At 53.5% G+C, this 24,514-nt stretch overlaps 1 protein-coding gene across 1 annotated transcript in view; it reads left to right on the top strand.

The window, feature by feature from the left end:
• Window positions 1-24,514, top strand: part of LOC139250220 (uncharacterized) — a gene marked incomplete at its 5' end in the record, with an annotated part of 267,845 nt that overhangs the window by 190,327 nt on the left and 53,004 nt on the right. The window contains 13 exons of the mRNA XM_070872713.1: window positions 2,665-2,844; window positions 3,815-3,973; window positions 5,608-5,763; window positions 6,889-7,038; window positions 7,594-7,746; window positions 9,089-9,241; window positions 10,551-10,706; window positions 12,058-12,210; window positions 13,612-13,776; window positions 18,752-18,904; window positions 19,405-19,563; window positions 20,379-20,567; window positions 23,562-23,741. Coding sequence (XP_070728814.1) covers window positions 2,665-2,844; window positions 3,815-3,973; window positions 5,608-5,763; window positions 6,889-7,038; window positions 7,594-7,746; window positions 9,089-9,241; window positions 10,551-10,706; window positions 12,058-12,210; window positions 13,612-13,776; window positions 18,752-18,904; window positions 19,405-19,563; window positions 20,379-20,567; window positions 23,562-23,741 — 2,106 coding nt within the window. The remainder of the gene's footprint in view (window positions 1-2,664; window positions 2,845-3,814; window positions 3,974-5,607; window positions 5,764-6,888; window positions 7,039-7,593; window positions 7,747-9,088; window positions 9,242-10,550; window positions 10,707-12,057; window positions 12,211-13,611; window positions 13,777-18,751; window positions 18,905-19,404; window positions 19,564-20,378; window positions 20,568-23,561; window positions 23,742-24,514) is intronic.

Raw genomic sequence — 24,514 nt, 5'->3', positions numbered from 1 at the left:
CTTCTCGCTCCCTGTCTCGCTCTCCCTCCGACTTGGTCTCTGACTCTCTCTCTCCCTTTCGCTCTCTCTCTCTCTCTCCCTCTCACTCATTGTATCTGTCTCTTGCTCTTTCTCCCTCTCTGTCCTACTTTCTCACTCTGTCTCTCCCTCTTTATCCCTCTCTGTCTCTCTTTATCACTTTCTCCATCTCGGCTTCTCGCTCCCTGTCTCGCTCTCCCTCCGACTTGGTCTCTGACTCTCTCTCTCCCTTTCGCTCTCTCTCTCTCTCTCTCCCTCTCACTCTCACTCATTGTATCTGTCTCTTGCTCTTTCTCCCTCTCTGTCCTACTTTCTCACTCTGTCTCTCCCTCTTTATCCCTCTCTGTCTCTCTCTATCACTTTCTCTATCTCGGCCTCTCTCTCCCTGTCTCGCTCTCCCTCTGACTCGCTCTCTGACTCTCTCGCTCTCTCTCTCTCTCTCTCTCTGTCACTCTCTTTGGCTGTCTGTCTCTCCCTCTCTGTCTCTCACTCCTCTCTCTCTCTCCCTCTCTGTCTCTCTCCCTCTCTTTCTGTCTCTCACTCTAGTATGTCCTTACTATAAAGTACAAATGCACACGAGGCCCATACTAGAGAGAAGGTCACTCTGTGACCAGTAACCTTTATTCGCCAGCACTGAAGTGGAGAAGATGGGTGGAGCTTCCCTTTTTATACCTGAAAGTCCAGGTTAGGAGTGTCTCCCACAAGTTCACCACCTAGTGGTCAGTGTTCTCACGGTGTACAACTTAGGTCAGTTTATACATGGGTTACAATGACAGTTGAATACATGACATCACCTCCCCCCGCAAAGTCTTATTGAGATCACAGGTTCAGTCTCTCTGGTGGTTTACGCTCCCTTATAGAGCGCCTGAGTTGGGGCTCCGGTTGTTGGGCGCTGGCCTGAGTGTCTGCTGTTTGCGGTGCCTCAGGCCTGTCCGGACTGCCCACAGTGACTGGGCTCTTCTTCACTTGGTTCTTGTGTTCGGTCACCTGTGGTGGAGTAAACTCTACGTCGTGTTCTTTCTCTGCTTCTATGGGGTTGCTGAACCTCCTTTTTGTTTGATCCACGTGTCTGTGGCAGATTTGTCCATTGGTAAGTTTAACTACCAGAATCCTATTCCCCTCTTTGACAATCACATTGCCTGTGAGCCATTTGGGCCCTGCAGCATAGTTGAGGACAAAGACATAATACATCGCGCCCTCGCATTCCCGTCATGGTAGTCACATTGTGATCGGCGCCTGCTCTCAACAATTTCTTTCACGGTGGGGTGTATAAGGGATAACCTGGTTTTTAGCGTCCTTTTCAGAAGCAGCTCTGCGGGTGGAACCCCTGTGAGCGAGTGTGGTCGGGATCTATTGGCCAGCAGGCGGCGTGATAAGCGGCTTTGTAGGGAACCCCCTTGGATTCTGAGCATCCCCTGTTTGATTATCTGCACTGCTCGTTCCGTCTGGCCGTTTGAGGCCGCTTGAACGGTGCCGTTCTAACATGGTTGATACCATTTCCTGCCATGAAGTCCTGGAATTCAATGCTTGTAAAGCACGGGCCATTGTCGCTGACCAAGACATCCGGTAGACCATGGGCGGCGAACATTGCCCGTAGACTTTCTACCGTGGCAGAGGATGTGCTTGAATTGAGAATGTCACACTCGATCCATTTGGAGTAGGCGTCTACTACAACCAAAAACATTTTTCCCATGAAAGGACCTGCGTTGTCCACATGGATGCGTAACCATGGCTTGGCGGGCCAGGACCAGGGGCAAAGGGGGCATCCCTGGGCGCATTGCCCAGCTGGGCACACGTGTTGCACCTACGAACACAAAGTTCCAAGTCTGCATCTATCCCTGGCCACCAAACGTGTGACCTGGCAATTGCCTTCATCATGACAATGTCCAGGTGCTCATTGTGGAGTTCTCGGATGAACGCCTCTTTGCACATCTGGGGCATGACTACTCGGTTTCCCCATAGTAGGCAATCGGCCTGAATCGAGAGTTCATCCTTGCGCCTGTGAAATTGTTTAAATGCCTCGGGGCATGCCCCGTATGTGGCTGCCCAGTCCCCATTCAGGACACATTTCTTGACTGAAGACAGTAGCGGGTCTCTATTTGTCCAGACTTTGATCTGACGGGCTGTCACGGGTGAGTCTTCGCTTTCAAAAGCTTCAACAGCCATGACCATCTCAACAGCATGCTCGGTTGCCCCCTCGGTGGTGGCAAGTGGGAGCCTGCTGAGTGCATCGGCGCAGTTTTCAGTGCCCGGTCTGTGCCGAATTGTATAGTCATAGGCGACTAACGTGAATGCCCACCTCTGTATGCGGGCCGACGCATTTGCATTTATGGCCTTGTTGTCGGCCAAAAGGGACGTTGGGGGTTTGTGATCTGTCTCCAGCTCAAATTTCCTGCCAAACAGGTACTGGTGCATTTTTTTTACTGCATATACACATGCAAACGTTCCCTCTTTCTCTGTCACTCTCTCTGTCTCTCCCTCTGTCTCTCCCTCTCTATCTCTCTCTCTCTCTCTCTCTCTCCCTCTTACTCTCTCCCACTCAGCAGTCTCTCTCTCTCTCTCTCTCTCTCTCTCTCTCTTCTTTGTCTCTCACTCTCTCTCTGTATTTCCTGTTACCACCCCTAACTCAAACCCTTGCTTTCGCAGAGTGGAATGCCAAGGAATGCCCTGCTGTGTCCAGACTGGAACGAGTGTGCGAAACGAATCGCAGCGAGTCCTGTGAGGAGGATGGGGATTGCGGGAAGTGGAAGCGGTGTTGCCAGACTTCCTGTGGCAGGAGATGTGTCCACTCCTTCATGGGGCAGGGCCAGACTGCGGCATTGGCAGGTAAAGCCACGTGGTCAGTCTGTCCAGCAAAGAACCCGACTGCCTCAGATCAAAGAAAAGCAGAACCACAGTCCCGGCAGCCTGGGACCGATAGGCCCCTTACCCCAGCAGCCTGGGACCGATAGGATCCTGCTCCCTGCAGCCTGGGACTGATAGGCCCCTGACCCCAGCAGCCTGGGACTGATAGGCCCCTGCTCCCAGCAGCCTGGGACTGATAGGTCCCTGACCCCAGCAGCCTGGGACTGATTGGCCCCTGCTCCCAGCAGCCTCACAGGTTGCCCAAACTAGGCCTTGTATCCCATTGAGTAACTACTCTTTGGTGCTGACCAATATCTATCCTTCAATCAACATCACTAAAACAGATTATCTGGGTCATAATCACGTTGCTGTTAGTGGGAGCCTGCTGTGCGCAAATTGGCTGCCGCATTTCCCACATTACAACCGTGACTCCACTTCAATATGTACTTCATTGGCTGTAAAGCGGTTTGGGACGTCCAAGGTGACCTATTTTTATTTTCTATGGTAACAGATTCTGAGGACTGAATGGGCCTCCTGTTCCTGTGTTACAGGCTCGAGGGGCCGAATGGGCCTCCTGTTCCTGTGTAACCGGCCCGACGGGCTGAATGGGCCGCCTGTTCCTGTGTAACAGGTCCGAGGGGCTGAATGGACCTCCTCCTGTTCCTGTGTAACAGGCTCGAAGTGCCGAATGGGCCTCCTCCTATTCCTGTGTAAAAGATCAAGAGGCTGAATGGATCTCCTCCTGTTCCTGTGTAACAGGCCCGAGGGGCTGAATGGGCCTCCTGTTCCTGTGTAACCGGCCCGAGGGGCTGAATAGGCCTCCTGTTCATGTGTAACAGGCCGAGGGGCTGAATAGGCCTCCTGTTCCTCAGTTGCTCAGCACGCCAGAGACGCCCCGGTGCTGCAATCCTCAATCCCACCCATTCCCAGCTCTTGCCTGTCCTTTCTCCAGATCAGACTGCCGGTAACTGCCCTGCCCCGCAGCGACTCTCCTTCATGTGCGAACTGAAGTTCGGGGAGGTGTGCGATGACGACGACGACTGCTACGCCTGGCAGACCTGCTGTAACACCAGCTGTGGCAACCGATGTGTCCACTCGTTCTCCGGCAAGGGTAAGCTAACCGATCGGGTCTTTGCCCCCCTCCCCCGGCCCCCAAACACCTGGTGATGGAGGGCGGAGAGGGGGAACTGGGGGTGGGGGAACGAGCTCCAGATTACAGGCATCAAACCCAACTGTGTGTATCCCTGTCCGCTTCGGGAACTGTGACCCTCCACCCTGTGGCTCCCGAAGGTCAAATCCCAGACTCTGAGGAGATAGAGGGGCACCTGTCTGTCTGATATAAGAACCGAAGAATGTAAGAATTAGAGCAGGGCTCGGCCATTCGGCCACACCAGCCTTCTCCGCCATTGCATAAGATCATGGCCGATTTTCTACCGCAAGTCCACTTTCCCGCTCTGTCCCCATATCCCTCGATTCACATTGTGTCCAAGAATCGAGTGATCTGCTTCTTGAATATACTCAATGACTGAGCCTACACAGCCCTCTAGGGTCGAGAATTCCAAAGGTTCACCACTCTCTGAGTGAAGAAATTTATCCTCAGTCCTAAATGGCCGACCCCTTATCCTGAGACTGTGTGACTCCTGGTTCTACACTCTCCAGGGTGAAACATTATCCCTGCATCTACCCTGTCAATCCCCTCTCAGAAATGTATGCGTTTCAATAACCTCTCATTCTCCGAAACCCCAGAAGAGTATAGGCCCAATCTACTCAATCCCTCTTCATCAGGAAATCCAGTGGAATCTTGGCCTTTATTGCAAAGGGGATGGGCCATAAAAACAGGGAAGTCTTGCTACAGTTATACAGGGTATTGGTGAGGCCACACCTGGAGTACTGCGCACAGTTTAGTTTTCCATATTTACGAAAGGATATACTTGCTTTGGAGGCAGTTCAGAGAAGGTTCACTCGGTTGATTCCATAGATGAGGGGTTTGACTTATGAGGAAAGGTTGAGTAGGTTGGGCCTCTACTGATTGGAATTCAGAAGAATGAGAGGTGATCTTACCGAAACATATAAGATTATGATGGGGCTTGACAAGGTGGATGCAGAGAGGATGTTTCCACTGCTGGGGGAGACTAGAACTAGGGGTCATAATCTTAGAATAAGGGGCCGCCCATTTAAAACTGAGATGAGGAGGAATTTCTTCTCTCAGAGAGTTGTAAATCTGTGGGATTCGCTGCCTCAGAGAGCTATGGAAGCTGGGACATTGAATAAATTTAAGACAGAGAGAGACAGTTTCTTAACCGATAAGGGGATAAGGGGACGGGCAGGGAAGTGGAGCTGTGTCCATGATCGGATCAGCCATGATCCTATTAAATTGAGCAGCAGGCTCGAGAGGCCGTATGGCCTACTCCTGCACCTATTTCTTATGTTCTTATAGGACAACCCTCTCACCCCAGGAATCGGTCTAGTGAACCTCCGTGGCCTCCAGTCCAAGGTAGGTTTACAGGGAAGGGGACCAAACTGACGGAGGAACTGGGTGGGAGCACGGTGTCCTCTCGTCCACTGGGCACCTGGAGTCAAATCCCAGGGCCAGAAGAGATGGAGGCCCCTCTCTCTTTGACGGGGTCAGTGGGGCAGGCACTGTCGACACGCCCAAGCCCTCCGGTGCCCACCTCTAGCCCCAGCTCGGTCAGGGAGTGATCAATCGATGGCGAGCAGCACTGACCGATCATGTTCTTTCCACAGGGCGTGAACGGAGATGCCCGGAACCTTCCAGAATGACCCACATCTGTACGATGAGCTTCAACACCCAGTGCAACAACGACAGCAGCTGTGAGGGTTGGCAGACTTGTTGCGACGCTAGTTGTGGAAACAGATGTGTCCCTAAGTTCCTCACCAGAGGTAAGAGTTTACTCCGTATCTAACCTGTGCTGTACCTGCTCTGGGAGTGTGTGATGGGACAGTGTCGAGGAAGCTTTACTCTGTATCTAACCTGAGCTGTACCTGCCCAGGGAGTGTGTAATGGGACAGTGTCGAGGGAGCTTTACTCTGTATCTAACCTGTGCTGTACCTGCCCTGGGAGTGTGTGATGGGACAGTGTAGAGGGAGCTTTACTCTGTATCTAACCTGTGCTGTACCTGCCCTGGGAGTGTTTGATGGGACAGTGCAGAGGGAGCTTTACTCTATATCTAACCTGTGCTGTACCTGCCCTGGGAGTGTTTGATGGGACAGTGTAGAGGGAGCTTTATTCTGTATCTAACCCTGTGCTGTACCTGCTCTGGGAGTGTTTGATGGTACAGTGCAGAGGGAGCTTTACTCTGAATCGAACCCCCTGTACCTGCCCTGGGAGTGTTTGATGGTACAGTGTAGAGGGAGCTTTACTCTGTATCTAACCCTGTGCTGTACCTGCTCTGGGAGTGTTTGATGGTACAGTGTAGAGGGAGCTTTACTCTGTATCTAATCCCGTGCTGTACCTGCCCTGGGAATGTTTGACGGTACAGTGTAGAGGGAGCTTTACTCTGTATCTAACCCTGTGCTGCACCTGCCCTGAGAGTGTTTGATGGGACAGTGTAGAGGGAGCTTTACTCTGTATCTAACCCTGTGCTGTACCTGCTCTGGGAGTGTTTGATGGTACAGTGCAGAGGGAGCTTTACTCTGAATCTAACCCCCTGTACCTGCCCTGGGAGTGTTTGATGGTACAGTGTAGAGGGAGCTTTTCTCTGTATCTAACCCTGTGCTGTACCTGCTCTGGGAGTGTTTGATGGTACAGTGTAGAGGGAGCTTTACTCTGTATCTAATCCCGTGCTGTACCTGCCCTGGGAGTGTTTGATGGTACAGTGTAGAGGGAGCTTTACTCTGTATCTAACCCTGTGCTGCACCTGCCCTGAGAGTGTTTGATGGGACAGTGTAGAGGGAGCTTTAGTCTGTATCTAACCCCCTGTACGTGCCCTGGGAGTGTTTGATGGGACAGTGAGGTGGATACTGGCCCTGCTTCTCTCTATCTCACTACCACCTTGTATCTTGCAGCGACCCAGTGCCCAGCCTCCAGCCGATTGGACTCCTTCTGCGAGATGAGGCTGGGAGCCATGTGTGAGAGTGATGCTGACTGCCTGGCCTGGTCCTCGTGCTGTGACGCCGACTGTGGAAAGAGATGTGTTCCCCGCTTCTTCATGGCCAGTGAGTGTTTCCAAGGGTCTGTGATGATCGGACTCCATCTCCTGGACCCTTGAACTAGGCTCGGGATGGAGCCTGGACCTTTCCTGCTCTGTGTATGTGTGTGTGGGGGGCTCAGTCCCACACCGGGTGTGAGAGATCAGGCTAACTCAGCACTAGGCCCGGGATGGAGCCTGGGCCAAGCTGCCTCGCCATTGATCCCCGATTACATGGATCCTTCTTAATCCTCGATTAGGGGGCTACCGAGGGAGTCCCTCGATTAGGGGGTACCGAGGGACTCCCCACGTTCGGGGCATACCGAGCGAGTCCCTCGATTCTGGAGACCCTCGATTCGGGGCATACCGAGCGAGTCCCTCGATTAGGTGGTCCGGAAGAATTAGGGGGGCCCGAGGGACACTCTCGATTAGGGCTGTCCCAAAAGATTAGGGTGGGTCCAGAGGCAGACCCTGCATTACGGCGGTCCGGAAGGATTAGGGAGGGTCCCGAGGAAGACCCTCTCCATCAGCCGGAGCTGGAAGGTTCTCGGTTCCTGACTGACCCCTGATTTCTGTGTTCCAGAGGACGACACCTGTCCAGCCCCCTACCGGCTCGCTCCGATGTGTGACCTGAAGCTCGGGGACCAGTGCAGCGGGGACAACGATTGTGACAGTTGGCAGACCTGCTGTGACACCAAATGCGGAAAAATCTGTGTCGCCAGTTTCACAGACATGGGTAAGGAGCGAAACGGCTGGACTGGGCAACGGGCGAGGGGGATGGAGAGCTCAGACGGTTTCTCGGCTTGACGACACAGCCGAATGACAACCCCTCCAACAGTGCAACGCTCCCTCAGTACTGCCCCTCCAACAGTGCAACGCTCCCTCAGTACTGCCCCTCCAACAGTGCAATGCTCCCTCAGTACTGCCACTCCAACAGTGCAACGCTGCCTCAGTACTGCCCCTCCGACAGTGCAACGCTCCCTCAGTACTGCCACTCCCAACAGTGCAACGCTCCCTCAGTACTGCCACTCCCAACAGTGCAACGCTCCCTCAGTACTGCTACTCCGACAGTGCAACGCTCGCTCAGTACTGCCACTCCCAACAGTGCAACGCTCCCTCAGTACTGCCACTCCCAACAGTGCAACGCTCCCTCAGTACTGCCACTCCCAACAGTGCGACCCCCCCTCAGTACTGCCACTCCGACAGTGCAGTGCGGTGCTCCCTCAGTACTCCCCCTCCGACCGTGCGCCCCCCCCTCAGTACTGCCCCTCCGACAGCGCAGTGCGGCGCTCCCTCAGTACTGCCCCTCCGACAGTGCAGGGCGGTGCTCCCTCAGTACTGCCCCTCCAACAGTGCGCCCCCCCCTCAGTACTGCCCCTCCGACAGTGCAACGCTCCCTCAGTACTGCCCGTCCGACAGTGCAGTGCACCCCCCCCTCAGTACTGCCACTCCGACAGTGCAGTGCGGTGCTCCCTCAGTACTCCCCCTCCTACAGCGCAGTACAGCGCTCCCTCAGTACTGCCCTTCCGACAGCGCAGTGCGGCGCTCCCTCAGTACTGCCCTTCCGACAGCGCAGTGCGGCGCTCCCTCAGTACTGCACCTCCGACAGTGCAGCGCTCCCTCAGTACTGACCCTCCGACAGTGTGGCACCCCCCTCAGTACTGCCCCTCCGACAGTGCAGCGCTCCCTCAGTACTGCCCCTCCGACAGTGCGCCGCTCCCTCAGTACCGCCCCTCCGACAGTGCAGTTCTCCCTCAGTACTGCCCCTCCGACAGTGCAGGGCGGTGCTCCCTCAGTACTGCCCCTCCGACAGTGCGGCGCCCCCTCAGTACCGCCCCCTCCGACAGTGCGACTCTCCCTCAGTTCCACCCCTCCGACAGCGCAGTGCAGTTCTCTTCAGTACTGCCCCTCCGACAACGCAGTACAGCGCTCCCTAAGTACTGCCCCTCTTGTCAGCGCAGTATGGCGGTCCCTCAGTACTGCCCCTCCGACAGCGTTGTCTGTACTGCCCCTCCGACACTAACCTGTTTTGTGCTGTGTAACCCCCACCTCCTGTAAAATACAACTTCCTCTTGCAGATGAAGAAGACGAATGCCCCGATTCATACCGGGCGAGGCATATCTGCGCCAGGAACTCGAGCCAGGTTTGCCGCAGTGATGAGGAATGTTCGTCGTGGAAGCAGTGCTGCGACGTCGGTTGTGGGAAGCGATGTGTTTACTCCTCCTGGCACAGTAAGGGCGGCCCCATAATACACAGCTCGCACCATCGCCACACTCCCAACGCTCGACAGCAGTGTGGACTCTGCCTGACAAGGCTAGACCCCAGGCTGTGGTACTCTGTGTCTGATAGACCCCAGGTTGTGGTACCCTGTGTCTGAAAAGCCCCAGGCTGTGGTACCTTGTGTCTGATAGGCCCCAGGCTGTGGTACCTTGTGTCTGATAGGCCCCAGGCTGTGGTACCTTGTGTCTGATAGGTCCCAGGCTGTGGGACCCTGTGTCTGATAGGCCCCAGGCTGTGGGACCATGTTTCTGATAGGCCCCAGGCTGTGGTACCTTGTATCTGATAGTCCCCAGGCTGTGGTACCTTGTGTCTGATAGTCCCCAGGCTGTGGTACCTTGTGTCTGATAGTCCCCAGGCCCCTGTGTCTGATAGGCCCCAGGCCCCTCTGTCTTATAGGCCCCAGGCCCCTGTATCTGATAGGCCTCAGGCCCCTGTGTCTGACTGTCCCCAGGCCCCTGTGTCTGATAGTCCCCAGGCCCCTGTGTCTGATAGTCCCCAGGCCCCTGTGTCTGATAGTCCCCAGGCCCCTGTGTCTGACTGTCCCCAGGCCCCTGTGTCTGATAGTCCCCAGGCCCCTGTGTCTGATAGTCCCCAGGCCCCTGTGGCTGACTGTCCCCAGGCCCCTGTGTCTGATAGTCCCCAGGCCCCTGTGTCTGATAGTCCCCAGGCCCCTGTGTCTGATAGTCCCCGGTTCCTGGATCTGATAGGCCCCGGGTCCCTGGATCTGATAGGCCCCAGGCCCCTGTGTCTGATAGTCCCCAGGCTGATAGAGTGGATAGGAATGACCTATTTCTCTTAGCAGAGATGTCAATAACCAGGATGCATCGATTTAAAGTAATTGGTCGAAAGTTTGGAGGGGAGTTGAGGTCAATTTCTTTCACCCTGAGGGTGGGGGGGGTCTGGGGCGGAACTCACTGCCTGAAAGCGTGGTAGAGGCAGAAACCCTCACACATAGCTTTTTGTCGACCGGCACAGACATGACGGGCCAACTGACCTCCTCCTGTGACATAATTCTACCATAACTGAAGTCCCTCGTGGCCGGTTCCTGTCTGGTAAATCCCCTCCGCACCCTCTCCAAGGCCTTCACATCCTTCCCAAAGTTAGCGGTGCCCAGAATTGGACACCATTCTCCAGCTGTGGCCCAAGCAGTGGGTTTATAACACTTTGGACAATAACTCCCTTGCGTTTGTACTCTCGGGCTGTTTCTCAAGCCCAGCGTCCCTTGTGCTTTAACCATCTCTGGGTGTCTTCCTTTACAAGGCAAAAGACGACAGTGCCCCAGCACCAGCTCACTGAGCAAGGTTTGCACCATGAAACTGGGGGACGAGTGTGAGGGAGACGGGGACTGCGACCGTTGGCAGAGGTGCTGCAACGCCGGCTGTGGCAAACGCTGTGTCTTCAAATTCTTCAAAGGAGGTGAGGAGACCCACGGTTTGGGGGGTGAGGAGACCCACAGTTTGGGGGAGGGGGGGAGGTGAGGAGTCCCACAGTTTGGGGGGTGTGAGGTGAACTACAGTTTGGGAGAGGGGGGGAGGTGAGGAGACCCACAGTTTGGGGGGGTGAGGAGACCCACAGTTTGGGGTGTGAGGAGTCCCACAGTTTGGGGGGTGAGGAGACCCACAGTTTGGGGGCTGAGGAGACCCACAGTTTTGGGGTTGAGGAGACCCACAGTTTGGGGGGTGAGGAGACCCACAGTTTGGTGGGTGAGGAGACCCACAGTTTGGGGGGGTGAGGAGACCCACAATTTTGGAGGTGAGGAGACCCACAGTTTGGGGGGTGAGGATTGGTTAATGGGGCAGTGTAGAGGGAGCTTTACTCTGTATCTAACCCCGTGCTGTACCTGCCCTGGGAGTGTTTGATGGGACAGTGTAGAGGGAGCTTTACTCTGTATCTAACCCCCTGTACCTGCCCTGGGAGCGTTTGATGGGACAGTGTCGAGGGAGCTTTACTCTGTATCTAACCCCGTGCTGTACCTGCCCTGGGAGTGTTTGATGGGACAGTGTAGAGGGAGCTTTACTCTGTATCTAACCCTGTGCTGTACCTGCCCTGGGAGTGTTTGATGGGACAGTGTAGAGGGAGCTTTACTCTGTATCTAACCCCCTGTACGTGCCCTGGGAGTGTTTGATGGGACAGTGTAGAGGGAGCTTTACTCTGTATCTAACCCCCTGTACCTGCCCTGGGAGTGTTTGATGGGACAGTGTAGAGGGAGCTTTACTCTGTACCTAACCCCGTGCTGTACCTGCCCTGGGAGTGTTTGATGGGACAGTGTAGAGGGAGCTTTACTCTGTATCTAACCCCCTGTACCTGCCCTGGGAGTGTTTGATGGGACAGTGTAGAGGGAGCTTTACTCTGTATCTAACCCCGTGCTGTACCTGCCCTAGGAGTGTTTGATGGGACAGTGTAGAGGGAGCTTTACTCTGCATCTAAACCCCTGTACCTGCCCTGGGAGTGTTTGATGGGACAGTGTAGAGGGAGCTTTACTCTGTATCTAACCCCCTGTACCTGCCCTGGGAGTGTTTGATGGGACAGTGTAGAGGGAGCTTTACTCTGTATCTAACCCCGTGCTGTACCTGCCCAGGGAGTGTGTGATGGGACAGTGTAGAGGGAGCTTTACTCTGTATCTAACCCCCTGTACCTGCCCTGGGAGTGTTTGATGGGACAGTGTAGAGTGAACTTCAGTCTGTATCTAACCCGCCTCACCCACAGACGTGGATGTTGATAACCGTGGAGACCATAAAACCAATCTGGGTTGCGGTTTACCTTACAGAGAACAGCAGCTGCCCCTCTCCCAGCCGCCTGGGTCCCATGTGTGATGTCAACTACGGGAAGGAGTGCGTGGACGACGACGATTGCGATCTGTGGTTGACTTGCTGCGACGCTGGCTGTGGGAAAAGATGCGTCCATCGAGCTTCCCGACTCGGTAAGAGGGACGGTCCTTCCTGGGAATCAGCAAATACCCTCTGGGGCAGTAACAATGTCCAGTTCTGGGGCCACACCTCGGGAAGGATCATTTAGCCTTGGAGGGGGTGCAGCGCAGATTGACCCCAGTAGTACCGGGGTGGGCTAATAGGGCTAAAGGTGGAGGGTCCACCATTGCTGGCTGAGCCTTCAGGTGCCCAGGGTCCGAAGCACTGCACTTCCCTCCCTGTTCACTTCAATTCGTAACTCCCCAGATAATGAAGCAGTCCGTGCCCGAGTGCAGCAAGTCCGGGACGGCATTCAGTCTCGGGCTGGTCAGTGGCAAGTAGCATTAGTGCCACACAGGTGTCAGGCAATGACTATCTCCCAAGTGAGAGTCTTAACCACCTCCACGTGACATTCAACAGCATTAACATCGACATATCCCCCCACCATCAACATCTGTGGGGTCACCATTGACCAGAAACTAAACTGGTTCAGCTACATAAATACCGTGGCCACAAGAACAGGTCAGAGGCTGGGTATTCTGCGGCCAGTGTCTCACCTCCTGACTCCCCAAAGCCTTTCCACCGTCGACAAGACACAAGTCAGGAGGGATATTCCTGATGGAATACTTCCCACATGCCTGGATGAGTTGCAGCTCCCAACAACACTCGAGGAGCTCGACACCATCCAGGACAAAGCAGCCCGCTTGATCGGCACGCTAGCCACTGCCTCCAACACTCCCTCCCTCCACCTCCGGCACACCATGGCTGCAGTGTGTACCATCTACAAGACGCACTGCAGCAACTGGCCACGGCTTCTTCGGCAGCACCTCCCAAACCCGCCACCTCTACCCGCCTCGAAGGACAAGGACTGCAGGCGCATGGGAACACCACCACCTCCAAATACTGTGTGAGAAGCTGCATCTCACGGGCCTGCAGCGGTTGAAGAAGGCGTCTCACCAGCACCTTCTCCAGGGCCATTCTGGAAGGGGCACTAAACGCTGGGCCGTGCCCGTGACACCATCATCCCAGGACTGACCAAAAGAAGAACCGCTCCAGCTCTCGCTCCTCAAATAACAGACGGATGAAAAATGTACATCTGTGTCCATGATGGACCTCATCCCCTGTGTGTTGACGATTGCTGTGCGGACGGGGGCTTCGGGGGAGGGGGAGGATACAGAGGTTAATGTCCAGGGGAGGGGGGATTCAGTGGGGGTGGGGGGAGGGAACAGGAACCTTTAACTCCTTCCACATCCCCGTCCCCCACCCCTTGCCCGATTTCCCTCAGTCCCGTCCCATCGAGGAGTGACACGAGACTCTGAGCTTCATGTCCACAATCCGCCTCCCTCGGGGGGTTCTCGATACTCAGCCCGCTCGCCGAGGTTAATATCACCCTGTCGCCTTTATTTTCTCAACAGCAGAAAAGACAGACAGGAAATGTCCCGAGCCTTCTACGACTCAACACATGTGTGATAAGGCGGAGGTGGAGACATGCGAGTCGGACAGGGATTGCGGAGGCTGGAAGCAGTGCTGTGACGTCGGGGACTGTGGGAAACGATGTGTCTACACGTACCGCCTGACAAGTGAGTACAAATGGAGTATAAAAGCAGGGAAGTCTTGCTACAGTTATACAGGGTGTTGGTGAGGCCGCACCTGGAATACTGCGTACAGTTTTGGTTTCCATATTTTCGAAAGGATATATTTGCTTTGGAGGCAGTTCAGAGAAGGTTCACTCGGTTGATTCCGGAGATGAGGGGGTTGCGTATGAGGAAAGGTTGAGGAGGTTGGGCCTCTACTCATTGGAATTCAGAAGAATGAGAGGTGATCTTACATTCAAAAAGGAGTTAGATGAAGTCCTTACTACTAGGGAGATCAAAGGGTATGGCGAGAAAGCAGGAATGGGGTACTGAAATTGCATGTTCAGCCATGAACTCATTGAATGGCGGTGCAGGCTAGAACGGCCGAATGGCCTACTCCCGCACCTATTTTCTATCTTTCTATGAAACGTATAAGATTGTGAGGGGGCTCGACAAGGTGGATGCAGAGAGTATGTCTCCACTGATGGGGGAGATTAGAACTAGAGACATAATCTGAGAATAAGGGGCCGCCCATTTAAAACTGAGATGAGGAGGAATTTCTTCTCTCAGAGGGTTGTGAATCTGTGGAATTCGCTGCCTCAGAGAGCTGTGGAAGCTGAGTGATTCACTGGATTTAAAACAGAAATCGACAGTTTCCACTATCGAGTTTGGTTACCAGGATTACGCCATGTACAGACTGGAAGCCTACTTTGAACAGAAGAGAATATTCGCTTCACTCGCTGCTGATGGGAAACACTCAAACCTCGTACTTGAATTTTAATTGTTTGTTTTTGCCCGGAACTTTCCAAATTAAGAACAAACACAGGTTCATGAACCTCAATGTCACGTGATACAGCCGCGCGATCATGGGTCATGTTATGCCGGTGTCGCTGGGTTTCTACATGATTATTGAGATCTGGGTGGACTCAGGAGAGCCTGGATTTAAGTGCCCTCTTCATTAGCAATTCTGCAGGGGGAACCCCGGTAAGCGAGTGGGGTCACGTGCGGTAGCTGAGCAGAATCCGAGATAACCAGGTCTGCAGGGAACTGTCAGTCACACGTTTCAAGCTCTGCTTGATGGTTTGGACTGCCCGTTCCGCTTGACCATTAGATGCAGGCTTAAACAGCGCAGACGTGACGTGCTTGATGGCATTGCGGGTCATGAACTCGTTGAATTCTGAGCTGGTGAAACATGGTCCATTGTCACTAACAAGGTCGTTGGGCAAACCATGGGTGGCAAACATGGCCCGGAGGCTTTCAATGGTGGCAGTGGATATACATGACGACATTATTATACATGCAATCCATTTAGAGCAAGTGTCCACTGCTACTCGTAACATCTTTCCTGGAAAGGGGCCAGCGAAATCTACGTGGACCGTGGACCACGGTTTGGAGGGCCATGACCACAGACTCAGTGGGGCCTCCCTTGGTGCGTTGCTCAACTGTGAGCAAGTGCTACATTGGTGTACGCATGAATCCAATTCCGAGTCAATGCCGGGCCACCAAATGTGCGACCTGGTGACAGCCTTCATCATGACTATGCCTGGGTGGGTACTGTGAAGGTCGCGTAGAAACGTTTCCTTGCCTTTTTTTGGCAAAATTACATGATTCCCCCATTGGAGACAGTCCGAATGGATGGACATTTCATCCTTGCGTCGGTGGCACAGCTTAATTTCGTCTTGCATTTCCCCTGGAACCGCCGACCAGCTCCCATTGAGGGCGCAGCGTTTTACTAGTGATAGCACCGGGTCCAGGCTAGTCCAGGTCCTGATCTGACAAGTCGTGACGGGTGACCCCTCGCTCTCAAAAGCATCCATTACAAGAAGCAAGTCTGCGGGTTGCACCATTTCCACCCCGGTGGTGGGCAATGGTCGCCAACTGAGGGCATCCGCACAGTTCTCAGTGCCTGGTCTGTGGCGGATGACATAATCATACACAGATAACGTTAGTGCCCATCTTTGGATGCGGGACGAAGGTGTTAATACCTTTGCTTTCTGAGAACAACAAAATGAGCGGCTTGTGGTCAGTTTCGATCTCGAACCGGAGTCCAAATGGGTATTGGTGCATTTTCTTAACTCCGTATACGCATGCTAATGCTTCTTTCTCAACCACACTGTTGGCTCTTTCAGCCTTACATAAGCCTCTGGACGCATATGCAACCGGTTGCAGTTTGCCTGACCCATTGGCTTACTGTAACACACAACCAACCCCGTACGAAGATGCATCACAAGCTTAGTACTAAACATACAATACAAGTCATACAATACAAGTAACTTGTTAGAACGTAGCAGGTTTCTGGCCTTGTTAAAGGCTGTCTCTTGAGATATACCCCAAACCCAGTTGTCACCCTTACGTAGCAATAAATGCAGTGGTTCCAGCAAAGTGCTCAACCCCGGTAGAAAGTTCGGAAAATAGTTGAGGAGTCCCAGGAACGAACGCAGCTCCTTCACATTCTGTGGTATCGGTGCATCCCTGATGGCCTCTGTCTTGGAGTCCGTGGGTCTGATGCTGTCCGCCGCAATCCTTCTCCCCAGAAATTCGACCTCTGGCGCCAGGAAAACACACTTGGAGCGTTTCAGCCTGAGTCTCACTCTGTCCAGTCGCTTGAGAACCTCTTCAAGGTTGTGCAAGTGTGCAGTGTTGTTGCGGCCAATGAATACGATGTCGTCTTGAAACACCACGGTGCGCGGAACCGATTTCAGCAGACTCTCCATGTTCGTCTGGAAGATGGCCGCAGCCTAGCGAATCCCAGAGGGGCACCTGTGGTATATGAACAGTCCTTTGTGTGTGTTGAGGCACGCCAATTTTTTCAAAGGTTCAGCCAGCTCCTGTGTCATGTAAGCAGAGGTTAGATCCAGCTTGGTGAACAACTTCCCCCCTGCCAGCGTAGCGAACAGGTCATCCGCTTTGGGTAGTGGGTACTGGTCCTGTAACGAGACTCTTTTGATCATTACCTTGTAGTCTCCGCAGTTTCTGATCGTCCCGTCGTTTTGCAACACCGGAACAATTGGACTGGCCCACTCGTTGAACTCGACTGGCAATATGACCCCTTCTCGTTGAAGTCTGTCCAGCTCGATCTCGACTTTCTCTCGCATTATGTATGGAACCGCTTGGACCTTGTGATGCACGTGCATCAGGGACTAGATGGATCTGCATTTTGGCGCTTGTGAAGTTGCCGATGCCTGGCTCGAATAATGACGGGAATTTGTTTAGCACTTGGGCGCACGAGGCGTCATCCACCGAAGACAGTGACTTGATGTCGTCCCAGTTTCATCGGATCTTTCCTAGCCAGCTTCTGCCGATCAGAGTTGGGCCATCGCCTGGTACAATCCAAAGTGGTAAATCATGCACAGCTCCATCGTACAATACCTTCACTGCCGCACTGCTAATGACTGGTATGAGCTCTTTGGTGTAAGTGTGCAGCTTGGTGTGGATCAGACTTAGATTTGGCCTTTGTGCCTTGTTGACCGACAGTTTCTCAAAAGCCTTCTGGCTCATAATTGATTGACTCGCCCCCATGTCCAATTCCATAGAAACTGGACTGCCGTTTAATTTGATTTTTAACATTATCGGAGGGCTTTTGGTGGTGAAGGTGTATACCCCATACACTTCCTCTTCAGCCTCGGGTTGAGTTGCCTCTCTTACTCGTTCAGCGTGATCCACGCCGGATCGGTCATCTTCTGCCGACTCTGCCACGTGGTGAGTCGCAGCACGTCTGCACCTTCGCTGGAGGTGCCCCATTGTTCCACAGTCCTTGCACATGTCGTGCTTGAATCGGCATTGATGGGCTCTGTGATTACCCCGGCAACGCAAACATGGTGCTAATGGATTCGCATTCACGCCCCACAGCGGACTCTTGACTCACCCTAGGTCTGGCCTCTGCGAGCGTGTAGGCCCTGCCATGTACAGTTCTGCCTGCTGAAGGCGTTATTTTATGCACAGTACTTGCCGGTGAGTTTCGATGCTGTGAAGATATCTGTTTAGTGCTATAGTTCGTGGACATAAAAGCCTGGGCTACCGTGATGGCCTTGCTCAGATCTAGGGATTCGGCAGACAGCAGTTTGCGAAGAATGACCTCATGGCCGATTCCAAGCACGAAAAAGTCCCGCAACACTTCCCCCAAAAATGCAGCAAATACGCACAGTCCCGCAAGGAGTCGTAGGTCGGCGAAATAGCTCGCCACGTCCTGGCCCTCGGACCGATGGTGCGTGTAAAAGCGATACCTGGCCAAGATGCTCTCCTTCGGCTTGAGGTGTTCCCGAACCAGCGTGCACAACTCTTCATATATCTTGTCTGTTGGGTTTGTCAGTGTCAGCAGATTTTTGATGAAGCCATATATCGTGGACCCGCAAACAGTGAGGTGAATCGCCCTGCGCTTGACCGTGGTTTCTTCCTTTTCCAGCTCGTTGGCCACGAAGTACTGGTCAAGAAGCTCAACGATGGCTTCCCAATCATCACCCTCAAGAAATCTCTCAGGAATTCCAACAGCAGCCATAACCGCGTGAAAGTTCGTGATGTGTTACTCATCGCCAATTGTTATCTTCACATTATTCCACAAGACTGTATATCTGTAGCTCAAACTGTTGTGACCTTGGTCTCTTTATTGTAACTCCAGAGTGAGGAAGCAGCATGGTAGACTGCCTTTTATACCTGCTTGCTCAGGGTGTGCAAGTGACACTTGGGTCTCCCACAGGTGCACCCGCTGGTGGCAAGTCTTACACACATGACACTTTACTGTGTATCTAAACCCGTGCTATACCTGCCCTGGGAGTGTTTGATGGGACAGTGTAGAGGGAGCTTTACTCTGTATCTAACCCCCTATACCTGCCCTGGGAGTGTTTGATGGGACAGTGTAGAGGGAGCTTTACTCTGTATCTAACCCCCTGTACCCGTCCTGGGAGTGTTCGATGGGACAGTGTTGGGGTTTTACAAATTTTGCCTCCTCAGCCATTTAACTCATTTTAAATTCTGTTTTATTTAGTGAAACAAAAGAAATGCCCGGAACTTTCCAAAGTGACATTTCTGTGCAAGAAGAATTTCACCCAGTCTTGTGAGGACGATGATGATTGCACTGCCCATAAACAGTGCTGCGATATTGGGTGTGGCAAAAAATGTGTCTACTCGTTCACACAAGGTGAGGCAAGTCCGAGGGAGAGTCCGATAGGCCCCAGGCTCCATGGGTCAGAATCTGATAGGCCCCAGGGGTCAGTGTCTGATAGGCCCCAGGGGTCAGTGCTTGATAGGCCCCAGGGGTCAGGGTCTGATAGTCCCCAGGGGTCAGTGTCAGATTGGCCCCAGGGGTCAGGGTCTGTTAGACCCCAGGGGTCAGGGTCTGATTGGCCCCAGGGGTCAGGGTCTGATTGGCCCCAGGGGTCAGTGTCTGATTGGCCCCAGGGGTCAGGGTCTGATTGGCCCCAGGGGTTAGGGTCTGATAGGCCCCAGGGGTCAGGGACTAATAGTCCCCAGGGGTCAGGGACTGATAGTCCCCAGGGCTCAAGGTCTGACAGGCCCCAGGGGTCAGAGTTGGCCCGGCGGCGTTTCGGGGACATGCAAGGACTGAAGCCAGCGCGGGAATGCACGTCGGGAAGCCGCACCACTTGCCCGTCCTGTGACATCCAATTTTTGGCTTTGCAGGGGACAAACCCGGGAAGTGCTCTCCCGCCAGCAGGTTGAAATTTGTCTGCAATTCGACCATGGGGGAAGCGTGTGAGGGCGAGAGTCACTGCGGCAGGTGGCAGACGTGCTGCCCAACGCCCTGCGGGGCCCGGTGTGTCTTCAAGAGTTTCAGAGGAGGTGAGTATAACTGTCTGAGCTTTACTCTGTACCTAACCCCATGCTGTACCTGCCCTGTGAGTGTTTGATGGGACAGTGTAGAGGGAGCTTTACTCTGTATCTAATACGGTGCTGTACCTGCCCTGGGAGTGTTTGATGGGACAGTGTAGAGGGAGCTTTACTCTGTATCTAACCCCATGCTGTACCTGCCCTGGAATTGTTTCATGGGACTGTGCAGAAGGAGCTTTACTCTGTATCTAACCCCCTGTACCTGCTCTGGGAGTGTTTGTTGGGGACAGTGTAGAGGGAGCTTTACTCTGTATCTCACCCCGTGCTGTACCTGCCCTGGAATTGTTTGATGGGACAGTGTAGAAGGAGCTTTACTCTGTATCTAACCCCGTGCTGTACCTTCCCTGGGAGTGTTTGATGGGACAGTGCCGAGGGAGCTTTACTCTGTATCTAACCCATGCTGTACCTGCCCTGGGAGTGTTTGATGGGACAGTGCCGAGGGAGCTTTACTCTGTATCTAACCCATGCTGTACCTGCCCTGGGAGTGTTTTGATGGGACAGTACAGAGGGAGCTTTACTCTGTATCTAACCCCGTGCTGTACCTGCCCTGGGAGTGTTTGATGGGACAGTGCCGAGGGAGCTTTACTCTGTATCTAACCCATGCTGTACCTGCCTGGGAGTGTTTTGATGGGACAGTGTAGAGGGAGCTTTACTCTGTATCTAACCCCCTGGACCTGCCCTGGGAGTGTTTGATGGGACAGTGTAGAGGGAGCTTTACTCTGTATCTAACCCAAGCTGTGCTGTCTCGCTCTCTCTCTCGGGTGCAGAGGATGGCAGCTGTCCACGCCCGGATCTTCTGGCTCGTGTGTGTAACTCCACGTTCGGGAAGGTGTGTGAGGAAGATGGAGATTGCGACGGTTCCCAAACCTGCTGTGACGCTGGTTGTCAGAAGCGATGTGTCCCATCCTTCTTCGGAAAGTTCCATGGAGGGAGTTCCTCGTCTAAACCCTCGACAGGTCTGTTCAGGTCTCGGGATGGGCCTCTCTCTCTCTCTCTCTTCCTCTCACTCACTACATCTATCTCTTGCTCTTTCTCCCTCTCTGTCCAACTTTATCACTCTGTCTCTCCCTCTTTATCCCTCTCTGTCTCTCTCTATCACTTTCTCCATCTTGGCCTCTCTCTCTCTGTCTCGCTCTCCCTCTGACTTGCTCTCTGACTCTCTCTCTCCCTCTCACTCTCTCTCTCTCTCCCTCTCACTCATTGTATCTGTCTCTTGCTCTTTCTCCCTCTCTGTCCGACTTTCTCACTCTGTCTCTCCTTCTTTATCCCTCTCTGTATCTCTTTATCACTTTCTCCATCTCGGCTTCTCGCTCCCTGTCTCGCTCTCCCTCCGACTTGGTCTCTGACTCTCTCTCTCCCTTTCGCTCTCTCTCTCTCTCTCCCTCTCACTCATTGTATCTGTCTCTTGCTCTTTCTCCCTCTCTGTCCTACTTTCTCACTCTGTCTCTCCCTCTTTATCCCTCTCTGTCTCTCTTTATCACTTTCTCCATCTCGGCTTCTCGCTCCCTGTCTCGCTCTCCCTCCGACTTGGTCTCTGACTCTCTCTCTCTCTCTCCCTCTCACTCTCACTCATTGTATCTGTCTCTTGCTCTTTCTCCCTCTCTGTCCTACTTTCTCACTCTGTCTCTCCCTCTTTATCCCTCTCTGTCTCTCTCTATCACTTTCTCTATCTCGACCTCTCTCTCCCTGTCTCGCTCTCCCTCTGACTCGCTCTCTGACTCTCTCGCTCTCTCTCTCTCTCTCTCTCTGTCACTCTCTTTGGCTGTCTGTCTCTCCCTCTCTGTCTCTCACTCCTCTCTCTCTCTCCCTCTCTGTCTCTCTCCCTCTCTTTCTGTCTCTCACTCTAGTATGTCCTTACTATAAAGTACAAATGCACACGAGGCCCATACTAGAGAGAAGGTCACTCTGTGACCAGTAACCTTTATTCGCCAGCACTGAAGTGGAGAAGATGGGTGGAGCTTCCCTTTTTATACCTGAAAGTCCAGGTTAGGAGTGTCTCCCACAAGTTCACCACCTAGTGGTCAGTGTTCTCACGGTGTACAACTTAGGTCAGTTTATACATGGGTTACAATGACAGTTGAATACATGACATCACCTCCCCCCGCAAAGTCTTATTGAGATCACAGGTTCAGTCTCTCTGGTGGTTTACGCTCCCTTATAGAGCGCCTGAGTTGGGGCTCCGGTTGTTGGGCGCTGGCCTGAGTGTCTGCTGTTTGCGGTGCCTCAGGCCTGTCCGGACTGCCCACAGTGACTGGGCTCTTCTTCACTTGGTTCTTGTGTTCGGTCACCTGTGGTGGAGTAAACTCTACGTCGTGTTCTTTCTCTGCTTCTATGGGGTTGCTGAACCTCCTTTTTGTTTGATCCACGTGTCTGTGGCAGATTTGTCCATTGGTAAGTTTAACTACCAGAATCCTATTCCCCTCTTTGACAATCACATTGCCTGTGAGCCATTTGGGCCCTGCAGCATAGTTGAGGACAAAGACATAATACATCGCGCCCTCGCATTCCCGTCATGGTAGTCACATTGTGATCGGCGCCTGCTCTCAACAATTTCTTTCACGGTGGGGTGTATAAGGGATAACCTGGTTTTTAGCGTCCTTTTCAGAAGCAGCTCTGCGGGTGGAACCCCTGTGAGCGAGTGTGGTCGGGATCTATTGGCCAGCAGGCGGCGTGATAAGCGGCTTTGTAGGGAACCCCCTTGGATTCTGAGCATCCCCTGTTTGATTATCTGCACTGCTCGTTCCGTCTGGCCGTTTGAGGCCGCTTGAACGGTGCCGTTCTAACATGGTTGATACCATTTCCTGCCATGAAGTCCTGGAATTCAATGCTTGTAAAGCACGGGCCATTGTCGCTGACCAAGACATCCGGTAGACCATGGGCGGTGAACATTGCCCGTAGACTTTCTACCGTGGCAGAGGATGTGCTTGAATTGAGAATGTCACACTCGATCCATTTGGAGTAGGCGTCTACTACAACCAAAAACATTTTTCCCATGAAAGGACCTGCGTTGTCCACATGGATGCGTAACCATAGCTTGGCGGGCCAGGACCAGGGGCGAAGGGGGGCATCCCTGGGCGCATTGCCCAGCTGGGCACACGTGTTGCACCTACGAACACAAAGTTCCAAGTCTGCATCTATCCCTGGCCACCAAACGTGTGACCTGGCAATTGCCTTCATCATGACAATGTCCAGGTGCTCATTGTGGAGTTCTCGGATGAACGCCTCTTTGCACATCTGGGGCATGACTACTCGGTTTCCCCATAGTAGGCAATCGGCCTGAATCGAGAGTTCATCCTTGCGCCTGTGAAATTGTTTAAATGCCTCGGGGCATGCCCCGTATGTGGCTGCCCAGTCCCCATTCAGGACACATTTCTTGACTGAAGACAGTAGCGGGTCTCTATTTGTCCAGACTTTGATCTGACGGGCTGTCACGGGTGAGTCTTCGCTTTCAAAAGCTTCAACAGCCATGACCATCTCAACAGCATGCTCGGTTGCCCCCTCGGTGGTGGCAAGTGGGAGCCTGCTGAGTGCATCGGCGCAGTTTTCAGTGCCCGGTCTGTGCCGAATTGTATAGTCATAGGCGACTAACGTGAATGCCCACCTCTGTATGCGGGCCGACGCATTTGCATTTATGGCCTTGTTGTCGGCCAAAAGGGACGTTGGGGGTTTGTGATCTGTCTCCAGCTCAAATTTCCTGCCAAACAGGTACTGGTGCATTTTTTTTACTGCATATACACATGCAAACGTTCCCTCTCTTTCTCTGTCACTCTCTCTGTCTCTCCCTCTGTCTCTCCCTCTCTATCTCTCTCTCTCTCTCTCTCTCTCCCTCTTACTCTCTCCCACTCAGCAGTCTCTCTCTCTCTCTCTCTCTCTCTCTCTCTCTTCTTTGTCTCTCACTCTCTCTCTGTATTTCCTGTTACCACCCCTAACTCAAACCCTTGCTTTCGCAGAGTGGAATGCCAAGGAATGCCCTGCTGTGTCCAGACTGGAACGAGTGTGCGAAACGAATCGCAGCGAGTCCTGTGAGGAGGATGGGGATTGCGGGAAGTGGAAGCGGTGTTGCCAGACTTCCTGTGGCAGGAGATGTGTCCACTCCTTCATGGGGCAGGGCCAGACTGCGGCATTGGCAGGTAAAGCCACGTGGTCAGTCTGTCCAGCAAAGAACCCGACTGCCTCAGATCAAAGAAAAGCAGAACCACAGTCCCGGCAGCCTGGGACCGATAGGCCCCTTACCCCAGCAGCCTGGGACCGATAGGATCCTGCTCCCTGCAGCCTGGGACTGATAGGCCCCTGACCCCAGCAGCCTGGGACTGATAGGCCCCTGCTCCCAGCAGCCTGGGACTGATAGGTCCCTGACCCCAGCAGCCTGGGACTGATTGGCCCCTGCTCCCAGCAGCCTCACAGGTTGCCCAAACTAGGCCTTGTATCCCGTTGAGTAACTACTCTTTGGTGCTGACCAATATCTATCCTTCAATCAACATCACTAAAACAGATTATCTGGGTCATAATCACGTTGCTGTTAGTGGGAGCCTGCTGTGCGCAAATTGGCTGCCGCATTTCCCACATTACAACCGTGACTCCACTTCAATATGTACTTCATTGGCTGTAAAGCGGTTTGGGACGTCCAAGGTGACCTATTTTTATTTTCTATGGTAACAGATTCTGAGGACTGAATGGGCCTCCTGTTCCTGTGTTACAGGCTCGAGGGGCCGAATGGGCCTCCTGTTCCTGTGTAACAGGCCCGACGGGCTGAATGGGCCGCCTGTTCCTGTGTAACAGGTCCGAGGGGCTGAATGGACCTCCTCCTGTTCCTGTGTAACAGGCTCGAAGTGCCGAATGGGCCTCCTCCTATTCCTGTGTAAAAGATCAAGAGGCTGAATGGATCTCCTCCTGTTCCTGTGTA

The sequence above is a fragment of the Pristiophorus japonicus genome, unplaced genomic scaffold (genome assembly GCF_044704955.1).
Source record: "Pristiophorus japonicus isolate sPriJap1 unplaced genomic scaffold, sPriJap1.hap1 HAP1_SCAFFOLD_351, whole genome shotgun sequence".
In the NCBI taxonomy this organism is placed as follows: Eukaryota; Metazoa; Chordata; class Chondrichthyes; family Pristiophoridae; genus Pristiophorus; species Pristiophorus japonicus.
Note: the sequence above shows the minus strand (reverse complement) of the source record. Positions and strands in the feature narration are given on the sequence as shown.